Below are 13,562 nucleotides of genomic sequence, written 5' to 3' on the forward strand. Positions count from 1 at the left end.
CCCCCTCGATCTGAGAATAACTCACCCCTGTTGGCCCCTGTAGTCTAACTTTGTCCTTTCGCTCTTACCTGATTGACATTCTGCTTTTTCCTCCCTTGCTTTCTGTCATTTTTCAGACGGTGAGTTTCTTTCTGTGTGTCTGCCTGTCTGGCACTCTGTTGTGATGATACAGTAGCCATGTCTCTCTCATAAAAGTGTCCCTCACAACTATGCAGAGGAATTTTTGACCACTCTTTAGTTGCAAGACAACTGGGAAAATTAAGCTACCCAAACCTATCCTCTAATTTAACCTGCTGGTGAATACGTTTCTTTTATGAGAACAACACATGTGTTGGCATGACTTAACGCTGTTACATTGTATGTGTCGTAAATAAATCATCACATATTAAAGTGAAAGGGGCTGGAGCACTGCATTGGTCTTTGCACGCCTGTGTAAGCTAGTAGCCATATCATTGTTGTTTATTAGGCAACCCATTATTAGCTTATCATAAGGCCTGTTTGTGCTGAAGGCTGTTTGCACAACAGGCTCAGTATTCACAAACCTCATGCATTGCCTCACCTGTTTATGTTGAGAGTTTTAATGGCCGGTGAAGGTTGTTACTGGTCAGATATAGAGCTATATACTCGATTCTGGAGCTCAGAAACATTACTATGGCTTAGTTACTGAAAGCTATTATGACATTTCTTAGTTATATCTGACTTATTTAACCAGGAAAAGCCTCATTGAGATTAAAAAATTGCTTTTCCAAGAGGGACCTGGAAAAATTTCAGCAGATAAACGGATTAATATAAAACAGCAAAACAAAATATTTTCATACATAATATAACAAGTCTGACCAAATCTAGGAGCACAAGATCAAGGTTCCGACTAAGGATGGGTACCTTTCATATTTGAAGCGATACGGTACCGAAACCCGACACCTGGGTGTTTTTCAGGTGCTTTCTAGACCTGGGAATCGATATTGGTACTTAACGGTATCTATTTTCGGTACTTTTGTGTGCTTATGTAGTAAAATGTTAGTTTATTGATAAAATCTCAAAATTTTAAAATTTAACATATTTATTTCTTAATATATAAATTTGTTTGGATTTACAAAATCTCCAAAACCTTATAAAATAATTTATGAATTTTAATACATTGCCAGAATCCACAGCACATACATTCCCCCCCCCCCCCACAAAACAGTTATTAGAGGCACACGGTGAACAAGTTCAATATGGGATTAAAAAAAAATGCAGGGAATTATTTTAGTGCAAGTTTCAGAGAAAGAAAAATGATATTAACCTAATTTATCCTGCTTTGTGAATCAGGGCAGGATACATTTGCAGTGAGGGAAGAGGGAGGCTTTGCTCTCTTTGCTCTAACTGCAGTCGAGTTACAGGACAAGGCTGCAGCAGCTGTCTGTGTGAGAAAGTGCCTGAAGATGTTGGGAAGAGGCTCAGAGCAGCACTCGCCGCTTTCCCAAGTCAATGACTGCAGAACGATTAGTGCTTTCACGGGAAGTCACCGATGACGGAAGAAAGTCGCTAGATTTTTCGCAAGTGTTTTTTTTTAAAAAAGGTCACTGGATGGGTTTGAAAAGCTGCCAAATATAGCGAGAAATGTGCTAAATCGGCAACAGTAACCAGGTGCTTCCTCAGATTAGAAGTACTTCGTCTCACAAATATTGCAGCGAGCGTAATCTGCAGCGCATTTTGGAAAGTGAAGTCATACTTTCAGGTGCTTTCTATCAGCCATGATTTGCTTACTGGACCAGAGGCAACTGACGTCTTTGCGCTCTTGTGCGTCTAATGCTGTGTTCATGTTCGGCATGGAAAATCGCCCACTGTTCAGACCTCTTTGTCACAGTGAGGCGTTTGGGTACCGAAACATGGTATTGTTTCATTTTACCTGAATCGGTACCCAGTAGTACTGATGGGATTCGGTCGGTACCTATAAAATTACCTATTTTGGTACCCATCCCTAGTACCGACTCAAACACAATGACAAGTAGTTAAGGTCTTCCATCTGCCATCAGAGCTGTCATCTGCTTTCTGTAGCCAGAGGCCAGTTAATTCTAGGTGCATAAAATGAGTCTTTGACTGTTTTATAAAACAAATGCTGTTATTCATATTATTACAGTTGCAGAACATTTGCTGAGAACCCCGGTACATTTTTTTTTTTAAATGCCATAAAATAAATCCATCATGTATTGCAGTATATTTTTCACTATTGCAGTGAAAAATATATAAAAAATACAAACTTTTATTTGAGTACATTTATTCAATGAACAACAAAAAAAATCTCATGTTAAGGCAGCACTAAGACAACTTTTCTAATGTTAAATTTCACAAAGTTGGAGCATATATAGAAAGGGATCCTAATCCTGTTCAAAGTCCCAACGACAACCCATTTTCACTTTTCTGAAGGAGGCCAAAAAAATTTTTGTCTAAAATGTTTTAGTATTTCAAGGACCCCATAATGCCATTACAAGGTTCCAGGAGGTTTTGGAAGAGAAACAGGCCTGCAGCTTTACAGATCCCTAAACATTATTAAAATGGGTTGTTTTACCATGTTTGTCCTTTGTTTCACGCCAAAATTTGAGCCGATATAGATTATCCACTAACACGGCTTCCGTGCTTCACGATCCTTTGCTGCATTACTATCACTGTCACATGCCCGACACCCTCCAGAATTATATACGCAAATGGCCAAAAGATGGAAATAAACATAAATTATTAATATGGGCCCTCTTTCACTTGTGGGACCAATACCAATATGTTAAAAAATTAATAGCATTGGCTGAAACCAATGTTATATTGTGCATTCCTACTGAAAAACACAATCTTGGTCTCATATGACTGAAGCACATGACTTCAGTCCAGTGTTCCAGTAAAGTTTAGCAAACATTTGTTTATATTTATTATGGTGAGACTAAAAAACTTGTTCCTGATGTCACCCAAACAACATGTTGGTGTCGGTTCCACTGAACGAGAAAGCGTCCTGGTAGGAGCTGCGCTTTCTGCCAGGCAACCTTTCCACCGGGAGTGATTTTTAGAGTGTAGCACCGGTGCGCCTTTGGACTCAGATCACACAAGGATTGCATCATCTCACGATATTAGTGTACTTGTAGGCTTCTGTGATGCCTCTACGACGCTTACGTTTTCGTTGAGACTCCAGGGTAATGGTTGTAATGGAGACTTGGTGACTCCAATATGGCACTGATTGCTGTAGTTGACTTATACTGACCATTTCTCTCACTATTCTCTTAATTTTGTGTGTGTGTGTCAACAATGGATCTACAGCAAAACACCTCGCTCAAAATCCTTGGGGAAAAACTAAGAAAAGACACTTTAAACAAGTAATGTCTTTTGATAACAGCAGTCAATCAGAACAAACAACTTATTGGTATGATCAATGTTTGCTACATGTTTGGGCAATGGCATGACGCCCTTTGGCTATTTTGTTCCCTTGTACCAGGAGTAGGAGAGTTACTCCTACTGCTACGTGCAGGAGAGTAAGAGCTTCCTTCATCATGGAATTTGATGGGTTTAAAAAACACACAGATATTCTTACCTGGTCAGCTTTTTGTCAAATTTGGCACTTCATACGTTGTGACAATTCTTGTAACCAATTTGTCTGCGTGTGTGTATGTGTGCAAGAGCACATGACTCGCCGCGTCTCTGCGTCGACGACAAAGACCTGAAACTAGAGGAAAGGACCTCGTAGGGACACATATAGCTTGTGATGTTATCTGGCACTATTTGGATAATAAATGTAATATCATTAACTGCAAACCCCTATAAATACTACATACCTTGATCTTGGAGGGCATTGGATAATGGTAGTGGAAATACTGGGTTCTCATATGGTCTGGTTAGCAGTGGTCAAAGGAAATGGCCCTTTATGTCGTGCTTATTACACCATAGAGAAACAGAAGGTTTTGGACTACTAATTAAAAGTTTATACTGTGATGAACAACAAAATTTGTAGTCTACAAATAAAAACTGCTTCAGTCAACATTTATTTTGATATGATTGTTAGAGGTAGAAACGGTTATGCCACAAATACGTTTTTTTTTTTATAAACAAAGATTTATTTTCTTCACTGAATAAATGTACTCGAACCAAGTTTAGATTTAGTTTATTTTTTTTCTGCATTTGTGCGGGAAAACATCTGCCTTATGAGAGGCACAAAGAAAAAAGAAAAAAAAAATCCCGTCGTAATTCAAGCTAGTCTGACTAGTGTGTTTCCATACATCCTCACAGCTGCCAAAACGCTGCAGATCTTCAACATCGAGATGAAGAGCAAGATGAAGGCTCACACCACAACGGAGGAGGTCTTGTTCTGGAAGTGGATATCTGTGAACACCGTAGCTTTGGTGACGGACGCGGCCGTCTACCACTGGAGCATGGAGGGGGATTCCCAACCGACCAAAGTGTTCGATCGGCATGCCAGTCTGGCGGGATGTCAGATCATTAACTACAGAACTGACGAGCAACAGAAGTGGTTACTGCTGATTGGGATTTCTGCACAGGTATGAACTTAAACTCCACGACATGTTTACTCGCGCCTCATGGATTGTCTTTCTGATCTTTAGTCCGCGGGCTTTTTGGAGAAAATTACACAGCGAGAAAGCTTTTCCCCTATTCCTGGTCCTCATGCTTGGCCTTCTGTCCAGTCTGCGCTTGCAATTTCACACCGGCAGACAAAGCTTTAACGCTGCTTAAAGGACACATTTCTGGTGTTAACAATCACAGGGGAGCTGAATCTGCCGTTTTCTCTTTATTTTAGAGTTTTAATGAGGCGGTGCAGCATCACGTTCTCAGATTTAACTGGTTTGTTGGGTCTTTACATTGAAGTACAGAGACATTTTTCTACAGTTTAGCTTGCTGAAAAAAAATATCAGCAAGCGACTACGTCAGGGGTGAGTAGCATAAAGAGCCTTGGTTAATTTAGTTGGTCGGTTTGATATATTCTGCTGTCATAAAGATAAATGTGTTCAATTTATGAAGGTGTTAAACATTTTTCCACTTTTTCTTATTTGGTTGAAACGTTTTAGGTGAGGCTTTGCATATGAATCATTCTACATAAAGGAGGAAAAATTGTAAAAATGCATAAATAAATGTTTAAAATCTAAGTGAAGGAAATGCATTAAAAACAATCCAACTTGAGTTTTCAGTTAACCCACATAAGTGCAAAAGAAACATCAGAAGCATTGTTCTGTTAAGAAATCGGTCTCAGTCATGGAGCAAACGGATTACAACCATTTCAGGAGACTTTTGCAGCGTATTCCTGTTCAAAGCACAAAACGGCTTTATGTAAAATTGTACTATTCCGTTTACTGTATTCTACAGTGCTGTGAAGAAGTATTTAACCCCTACTGGCTCCTTTTTGTGTGGCTTTTGTCATACTTAAATGTTTCAAATCATCGAACAAATCTTAATATTGATTCAAGTAGTCATTATCACAGACTTTAGGTATAAAAGATGGGTCTACTCATTATAATGTCTCACATTGTCTCGTATTATTTAGATGCATTGGGTCTATTAGTTTTGTTGCCATCTTTATTTCTTGTCAGGAAATGTAATAAGAATTTAATTGACACTTTAGTAGGAAAAGGGTTGTCATCTTTGAGCAACACACTGAGACTTCAGAAATGTCCTAAGTGCTTCATGTCCTGAATGGATAAATAAGATTGATGTGCCCTGATTACACTTTTACTAGTAAACCTAGAGATAACTTGAAGTAAACGGTTCGTTTTCAGTCAAGGGAACAGGGGAAGTAAAGCTGTTCCTTAGATATTTATGCCTTCTCACCGCTGACCAGTTTGATGATTTGCCAGACTTGATGAAAAAGATTGGATGGATTTGTCTGCGACTGAAGGGGAATTTCCCTTCTTTCACCTAAGCTACTCGCATAAAAGCATCCCTTAGAACGTTTTCTGGAGAGAAATCAAACTGAACGAGGAAAATATTGAAAAACAATTTTATCACATAGTGGGGGAAAAACAGTTTTGCAGTGTTGCAAATGGTGTCTGGATATCAATAAATCCCACAGCACTGGGTCTTTTAACTAAGCAATGTTCTCAATCATTGTGACTATTCTAAAACCCTAATGATCAAACTGCTAATCTGACCTTTTTGTTGCATTATATTGCGTCACAGCTCAACAACTGTGACATGAGTCTTGGCAGTCCCACGAGTCTGAGGTGCAGTTTTGTTGTTCTTTGCAGCAAAACCGTGTGGTCGGAGCGATGCAGCTTTATTCGGTGGACAGGAAAGTGTCTCAGCCCATCGAGGGCCACGCTGCTGCCTTTGGAGAGTTCAAAGTGGAGGGAAATGCCAAACCGTCCACATTGTTCTGCTTTGCTGTGCGCTCACAGGCAGGAGGAAAGGTGAGAGTTTGTTAATTAATTTCTTGAAGTCCTGCTTGCCCTGCTTGTTTTATTTATGCACGATGACTTCCTTCTCGTAGCTGCACATCATTGAAGTTGGTCAGCCAGCTGCAGGAAACCAGCCATTTGCTAAGAAAGCAGTGGATGTGTTTTTCCCACCAGAGGCCCAGACAGACTTTCCTGTTGCTATGCAGGTGAGTGGGGGGGGTCTGGGACGTATTCATCACATAACGGCTTTATGTGGCTGGCTAATTCTTAAAATTCTGTTTTACTCTTTTCTCTGAAGATCGGGAACAAGCACGGTGTTATATATTTGATTACGAAATACGGTTACATTCACCTGTACGACCTGGAGTCTGGAGTGTGTATATACATGAACCGAATCAGTGCGGAGACCATCTTTGTTACTGCCCCTCACGAGGCCACCTCAGGGATCATCGGCGTTAATAAGAAGGGACAGGTGAGTAAAAAGAACTCTAAAAGTGTTTTAATGCAAAGCCTCTGGTAACATGGGGCTCTGATTTTGTTGTCAAAGATTATTTGTAGGACAAATATTATCAAAGGTCATATATTATTTTTCCAACTTTTTCAATTGTGTTCAGCCTCGGAGCTCATAGTTATGTTAATTTAATAAGTTTGAAATTGAAAAATGTGAAAAAAAAAATTTAAATTGGTGAGCCCAAAGCAGCCAATAACGCAGGCAAAAGTTGCAATGAGCAGGAGTGAGCAACACCAAATTTGGGTATGGATGCATATTAAAACGGCTACCCAAGACAAAAGTATAAATCCGCATATTTATAAGGTAGAGATTAAAATGGAGTGATTTTTAAAAGTGTGGCAAGCCTGTACTCAGTTCTCCCAACAAGAGTGTCACTATAATGGCCAACTTACAACAGTGAACAGAATTAGTTTAATGAAAAGTCCATGTTTTACTATATTAATTACGTTAGTGATGAAGCTGTCAAAACTGCGTCCTGATAACTATCGAGCTCTGTAAGCCTGACTCGATTTATTTTATCCGGATCCTGTCATTGTCCCTAAAATGCCACTTGAGGCTAATGCAGTATTGGGAAGGGAAATGAAGATACTGATATTCAATTCAATTAAAAAATACTTTATTAATACCAGAGGGAAGTTGAATGCTCTTCTAACTCATGTTATGGGGTTTCTTCAATGAGTTGTTGTAGATACTGATGGCTGCAGTCAGATGGCAGCGGAGGTCAAAGGTTTAAAAACCTTGTTTAACTTATTTGGCTCAAACAGTGAGACAAACACTAAGTTGGTACTACAGCCAATCATTGTGGGTAAAATGGAGGGGGGGGGGGGGACATTTGGAGGGGGTCGGTTATTGGTTAATTTAAATAATGTAATCAGTAATGTGAGCTAATGCTTTGTACCGACAAAGGGCATAAAACAAAAGACAAAACTTCTTTGTTAGGAGACTTTATGCTCACAAACGACTCCTGTAAGTGGCTACATAGTCTGGCTAACTCCACAAGAGCTCTGCGTTATTGTCGTTGGATGAACTGTGCTGAACTTGTTCCTCAGCCTTGGGTTGTTGCCTCCCTCGAACCCAAGTCTCCCAACTTTGTGATAATCCTGGGAAGAAAACAATTTTGGACAAAGTATTTTTGATGGATGAGAGAAATATGGACTCTTTACCTATTTACTATTGTGATGCTCATGGTTTTGCAGGATAATAAGAGTGCTTACTCTGTACATAAAAGCAATAAGCGACCACACATCCATTCAACTTAATCTTGTTTCTTTTTTGTCAAGAAAACGTTTGATTACAACAATAGTCTGCCGTGTCTCATTCATATATTTTGGTGCTCTTCAATGTTGGACATGCCTGGCTCCAAAGAGTATATTTCTGTCTAAAAACCTGTTTTATTCTACTTTTATAAATCTTTATCCATTTATTGTAATATTAAATTATATTGATAAAAACGATGGAAAAGCCAAGGTTTTGTTTATGTTTCAAATGTTTAAGATTTATTTGTTTTCTGGCTCTAAAACTGAAGACATTTTACTTTTTTTAAAATGCTTGGTTGTGGATTAGTAGCTGTGTTGTTCTGTCTTAAATGTGCATGGTAAGATGTATGTTTTTATTCCTAGTTTTATTAATATCCTTTGACTGCCTTTTCTGCCCTTTTTATAGGTCTTATCAGTGTGTGTCGAAGAAGAAAACATTGTCAACTATGCCACAAACGTGCTGCAGAACCCTGATCTTGCCCTGAGGATGGCCGTGAGGTCTAATCTTGTTGGGGCAGAGGAGCTTTTTGCCAGAAAGTTCAACACTCTGTTTGCCCAGGGAAGTTACTCAGAAGCTGCAAAGGTTGCTGCATCCGCACCCAAGGTACGCCAGACTGCAGTTAAAGTGTAGCGCTTGCATTTTCTAATGCTTACCAGGTGCACTTGGGTAAAAAAAAACAACAGATTTACAGATGTTATAGATGATAATATGAATAAAATATTAAGTTATAGAAAATAGTTGTTCTTCAACCACCATGAAATTTGCTCTGCCTTCTCTCCTTTTGATATTTCCTCCTTTGTGTGATGCATTCCTACCCTCAGGGTATCCTCCGAACAGCAGAAACCATACGCAAGTTCCAGAGTGTCCCAGCCCAGCCGGGTCAGGCCTCCCCCCTGCTCCAGTACTTTGGTATTCTTTTGGACCAGGGACAGCTCAACAAGTTTGAGTCTCTGGAGCTGTGCAGGCCAGTCCTGCAGCAGGGCCGCAAGCAGCTGCTGGAGAAATGGCTGAAGGAGGACAAGGTAGGACAGCTTTGTGAAGCACGAGCTAAGGCTTTGTGCTCATCTATGTGACGTGATCGTCACAATTAGTAATTACGACTATTCGTGCTTTGCAGCTGGAGTGCTCAGAGGAACTGGGCGACTTGGTAAAGGCTTCAGATCCAACCCTGGCTCTTAGTGTTTATCTCAGGGCAAACGTCCCAAACAAAGTCATTCAGTGCTTTGCAGAGACGGGACAGTTCCAGAAGATAGTGCTGTATGCTAAAAAGGTAATCCGGGGGCTCAGACCTCCTCTTTTCTTCCCCATCATTCATTATCATCTCTTTTTACTCACTTTTCCCTGTCTGTATTTTTTTTCTGTTTTAAATATAAAAGTACTTTAAAAGGATTAAACAGATTCACATTTATTACCATTCCTGTACCTCTGTAGGTGGGGTATACCCCAGACTGGGTATTTTTGTTAAGGAACGTAATGCGAGTCAATCCGGACCAAGGACTGCAGTTCGCCCAGATGCTTGTCCAAGACGAGGAGCCGCTGGCCAACATCAATCAGGTAATGCCGACAGGTTTCTGTTCCATTTTTGAATATTGTAATTGATTTAAGTATTTCCCCAGTCTGGATTAATATGGAAAAGGACATTATTCCCTGTACTACTATCTTAAAATATTAATCCTTTCTTCCTTCCTGGTTTCCTTTTAGGTTTTTGCAGATGTTTTATGCAAAGCCTAACTTCAATTGACATGGCTGCAGTACATTTACAGTATTTATACTTTGGATGAACAACTCTGCTAATTAATGTGGAAAAGTGTGGAGTCTGGACATGAAAAACATGTTGCAACGTTTAAAAGAAAAGTACAAAAGAAAGAAAAACACAAATCATTAAAACAAAGCAACTTATTGCTGTAGAAAATTAAAACTAATATGCGTGTTCAATCACTAATAGATGGCAAAAGATGAATTTATCTAAATATATTTGTTGCTATAAGTTTATCTCCCGAAGACCTGCTGCCCATGTCCGCAGCAGGTATTCAAGGTGAACAGTATGTTGGATGAAGGGAGTTAAGGTCCGCAAGCCAGATCTGTAACTTCGGGATAAAGAGGAAAAGAAAGAAAAAGTACACGTTTTTAATGGCGCACATGTACAGGAAACACAGAAGGTGTTTAGTATGGGAGTCAGTCTGTGTCTGTGTTGTTCCAGATGTGCCAGCAATGCCAAGAATTCACTGAGTCAGTGACTCCCTCCTCCTTAAAGCCACATCCTTGCTCTGCTTTGGATTAGCGCTGGAAGTTGAGCAGAAAATTGGAAGAGCAGAAACATCTGGCCGATGTTTAATAACGTGTGACTTTTACATTAACCGAAATGATGCTTCGTAGCAGAATATAAAGTCTGTACTTTTCCTAACTTTAGTGCATGCTGTTTGTTTTGTTTTATTTTCTATAGATTGTTGATGTTTTCATGGAGGGCAGCCTGATTCAGCAGTGCACATCCTTCCTGTTAGACGCTTTGAAGAACAACCGCCCAGCTGAAGGACACTTACAGACACGTCTGCTTGAGATGAACCTGATACATGCTCCCCAGGTGAAATATTTAACCAGTTTTTCTCTAAACTGCAATGATTACCAACATTAACGTTGTTTACGCCATGTTATCAGTCGCCGGTAATGTTATTTCCACAAAGGGTAAGGATAACGGACACAGAGCATATTGCACACGCAGAGACTGACACTCAGGAACATAGAGTTAAAGTTGTCTTTTTAGCTACAGTTGTTGTCTCAACCTTACCTAAACCACAGTAGTTTATAGTTTATTGCAAATGTATTCTCTCCTAAAATAAAGTTGACTTACAGATACTGATTTTATTAGGATTTCATGTGGTAAACAGACCAAATATGCCACATAACTGTAAAGCTATTTACATTTCTCCTACTTTACAAATTATTATTATTTTTTACAAATAAAAACCTAAATGCTATGATCCGCATGTTCCATTATAAAACTGGTGGTGTGCTTAGGGTCGTTTTTCTGTTGGAAGAACCGTCTCCACCCTGGTCTCAAGTATTTTTAGCCTGTAATAAGATTTCTTCCAGGATTGCTCTGTATTGCCTCCCTCCATCCTCTCATCAGCTTTTCTGTCGCTGCTGATGAAATGCTGCCATTGTTGGTACCACCTCCACATCTCACCTTTTGGGATGGTGTGTCCAGGGTGCAGTGTCAGTTTTTCCCACCACAAACAGGCCAGAAGGTTGAATTCTGGTCTCATCTGATCAGAAGATCTTCTTCCACATGTTGAGTGTGTACACCTATGCTTTGTATGGCTTTCTAATCTTAATGCAGAACTAATATTTACATATTCTCCCATCCACATTTTGGATCACTGCAGCTTCTCCAGAGTTACCATACACAACTTGGCTGTTCTCCATGCCTTGCTTGTAAGTTTAGGTATAGGACCATGTCTTGTATGATTGTAGTTGTTGCATACTCTATTTGCAGATGATATATTAAAAAAAATACTTTATGAGACATTCAAAGATTGCAGATTCTCCATAACTATTATACTTGCCTTTCTGTTGTGTTCCTTGATGTTAATCATGTTGTTTGTTCACTAATGTTCTCTTAACAAACTCCTGGGGCCTTCACAGGACAACTGGATGTAAACTGCTAATACAATTCTGACAGACAGCGGTAATTTGGTGACTGCTGAAGTCAAATGGCTACAGTAATTTATTTTAGGGTCTCAAAGTAAAGGAGGTTGAATACAAATGCAAAGCAAGTATTTTTTTATTTGTAATAAATGTTGAAAACCATGTATAATTTTCCTTCCTCTTAAGGTTTGTCTATCATCTAAAATCCTGTTAAATATGTGGATGTTTGGAGTCGCAATGTGACAAGTTTAAAGGGTTATAAAGGACAACAGCAGTGAAACGCTTTGACCCTAAAATGAACTCATTCATCCGCTGCTGCAGATTCACACTTTGATGCTAAAAGTCGCACTCAAAATGATCTGTGTGTTGATGTGTGCAACGACCATTTTCAGGTAGCAGATGCGATCCTGGGGAACCAGATGTTCACACACTACGACCGGGCCCACGTCGCTCAGCTGTGCGAGAAGGCGGGGCTGCTGCAGAGAGCGCTCGAACACTACACCGACCTGTACGACATCAAACGAGCCGTGGTGCACACCCATCTGCTCAACCCCGAGGTACGCTTGGAGCAAGTGCAGCCATGCTTGTGAATACAGCTCCACTGGGAGACATTAGGTTTTCGTTGTCTTGATGCATTATAATGCCTTTAATCTCCTCCTGTGGATTCAGTTTTCTTTAGATCTCCTTTTTTTTTTTTCTTTTCATTTAGTGGCTGGTAAACTTTTTCGGCTCCCTGTCAGTTGACGACTCTTTGGAGTGTTTAAGGGCCATGTTGTCGGCCAACATCAGGCAGAACCTGCAGCTGTGTGTGCAGGTAGCATCGAAGTATCACGAGCAGCTGGGAACTCAGGCGCTAGTGGAGCTCTTTGAGTCCTTCAAGAGTTATGAAGGTAGGTTTGAGGCATTCGCTCTCCGTTCATTTCAAAATGGAGGAATTAAATGAGAATCGAAGTAATGCGATTTCTCTTTTTAATTTTTAGGTTTGTTTTACTTCCTTGGCTCCATCGTGAATTTCAGCCAGGAACCCGACGTTCACTTCAAATACATCCAGGCTGCTTGTAAGACGGGTCAGATCAAAGAGGTGGAGAGAATCTGTCGAGAAAGCAACTGCTACGACCCAGAGAGGGTCAAAAACTTCCTGAAGGTATAATCGCTGCTTCATATGTGCTAATGGTTAACTTTCATTTGTCCTACATTGATAATCAAACGTTATTTTCATATCGGTGCTGTTCACAGGAGGCTAAGTTGACAGACCAGCTTCCTCTCATCATAGTGTGCGATCGCTTTGACTTCGTCCACGATCTGGTGCTCTACCTTTACCGCAACAATCTGCAGAAATACATCGAAATCTATGTTCAGAAAGTAAGATCAAGACCCCTGCCAGGATTTCTTACACCAGGAGTTTCCTAACTAATCTATGCCTCACTTTCTATAAACGTTGCTTGTTTATTTTGAATGTGCTCCATGCATTCACAGGTGAATCCCAGTCGGTTGCCTGTGGTGATCGGAGGCTTGTTGGATGTCGACTGTTCTGAGGATGTCATCAAGAACCTGATCATGGTGGTCAGAGGACAGTTTTCAACTGATGAGCTGGTGGACGAGGTGGAAAAGAGGAACAGGTGAGGTCACGTTATGGTTGGGTCCATAAGTTGTTGCAAAGACCCGTTTTCTTCCTTCCTTCTTAAATATATAATATATGGATACTACATATACCAATTGTAGCATCACTAGCAGTGCACAGCCCTCGTTTGCATTCTCTGTGGAGTAAATAGACCCTTATCTTA

The 13,562-nt window shown here is 40.1% G+C and overlaps 1 protein-coding gene across 4 annotated transcripts in view; it reads left to right on the forward strand.

The window, feature by feature from the left end:
- The window catches only part of cltcl1 (clathrin, heavy chain-like 1), a 46,441-nt gene that overhangs the window by 15,753 nt on the left and 17,126 nt on the right, over positions 1-13,562 (forward strand). For 2 of the 4 annotated variants that reach the window (XM_021318059.2, XM_012865605.3), the window contains exons 3-17: positions 117-119; positions 4,249-4,517; positions 6,216-6,377; positions 6,458-6,571; positions 6,664-6,837; positions 8,539-8,736; positions 8,955-9,155; positions 9,251-9,403; positions 9,565-9,687; positions 10,577-10,714; positions 12,171-12,335; positions 12,488-12,668; positions 12,759-12,922; positions 13,015-13,140; positions 13,255-13,397. In XM_021318059.2, coding sequence (XP_021173734.2) covers positions 117-119; positions 4,249-4,517; positions 6,216-6,377; positions 6,458-6,571; positions 6,664-6,837; positions 8,539-8,736; positions 8,955-9,155; positions 9,251-9,403; positions 9,565-9,687; positions 10,577-10,714; positions 12,171-12,335; positions 12,488-12,668; positions 12,759-12,922; positions 13,015-13,140; positions 13,255-13,397 — 2,314 coding nt within the window. The remainder of the gene's footprint in view (positions 1-116; positions 120-4,248; positions 4,518-6,215; positions 6,378-6,457; positions 6,572-6,663; positions 6,838-8,538; positions 8,737-8,954; positions 9,156-9,250; positions 9,404-9,564; positions 9,688-10,576; positions 10,715-12,170; positions 12,336-12,487; positions 12,669-12,758; positions 12,923-13,014; positions 13,141-13,254; positions 13,398-13,562) is intronic. The other 2 variants (XM_021318060.2, XM_012865606.3) reach the window with 1 other exon arrangement.

The sequence above is a fragment of the Fundulus heteroclitus genome, chromosome 12 (genome assembly GCF_011125445.2).
Source record: "Fundulus heteroclitus isolate FHET01 chromosome 12, MU-UCD_Fhet_4.1, whole genome shotgun sequence".
Lineage (NCBI taxonomy): Eukaryota > Metazoa > Chordata > Actinopteri > Cyprinodontiformes > Fundulidae > Fundulus > Fundulus heteroclitus.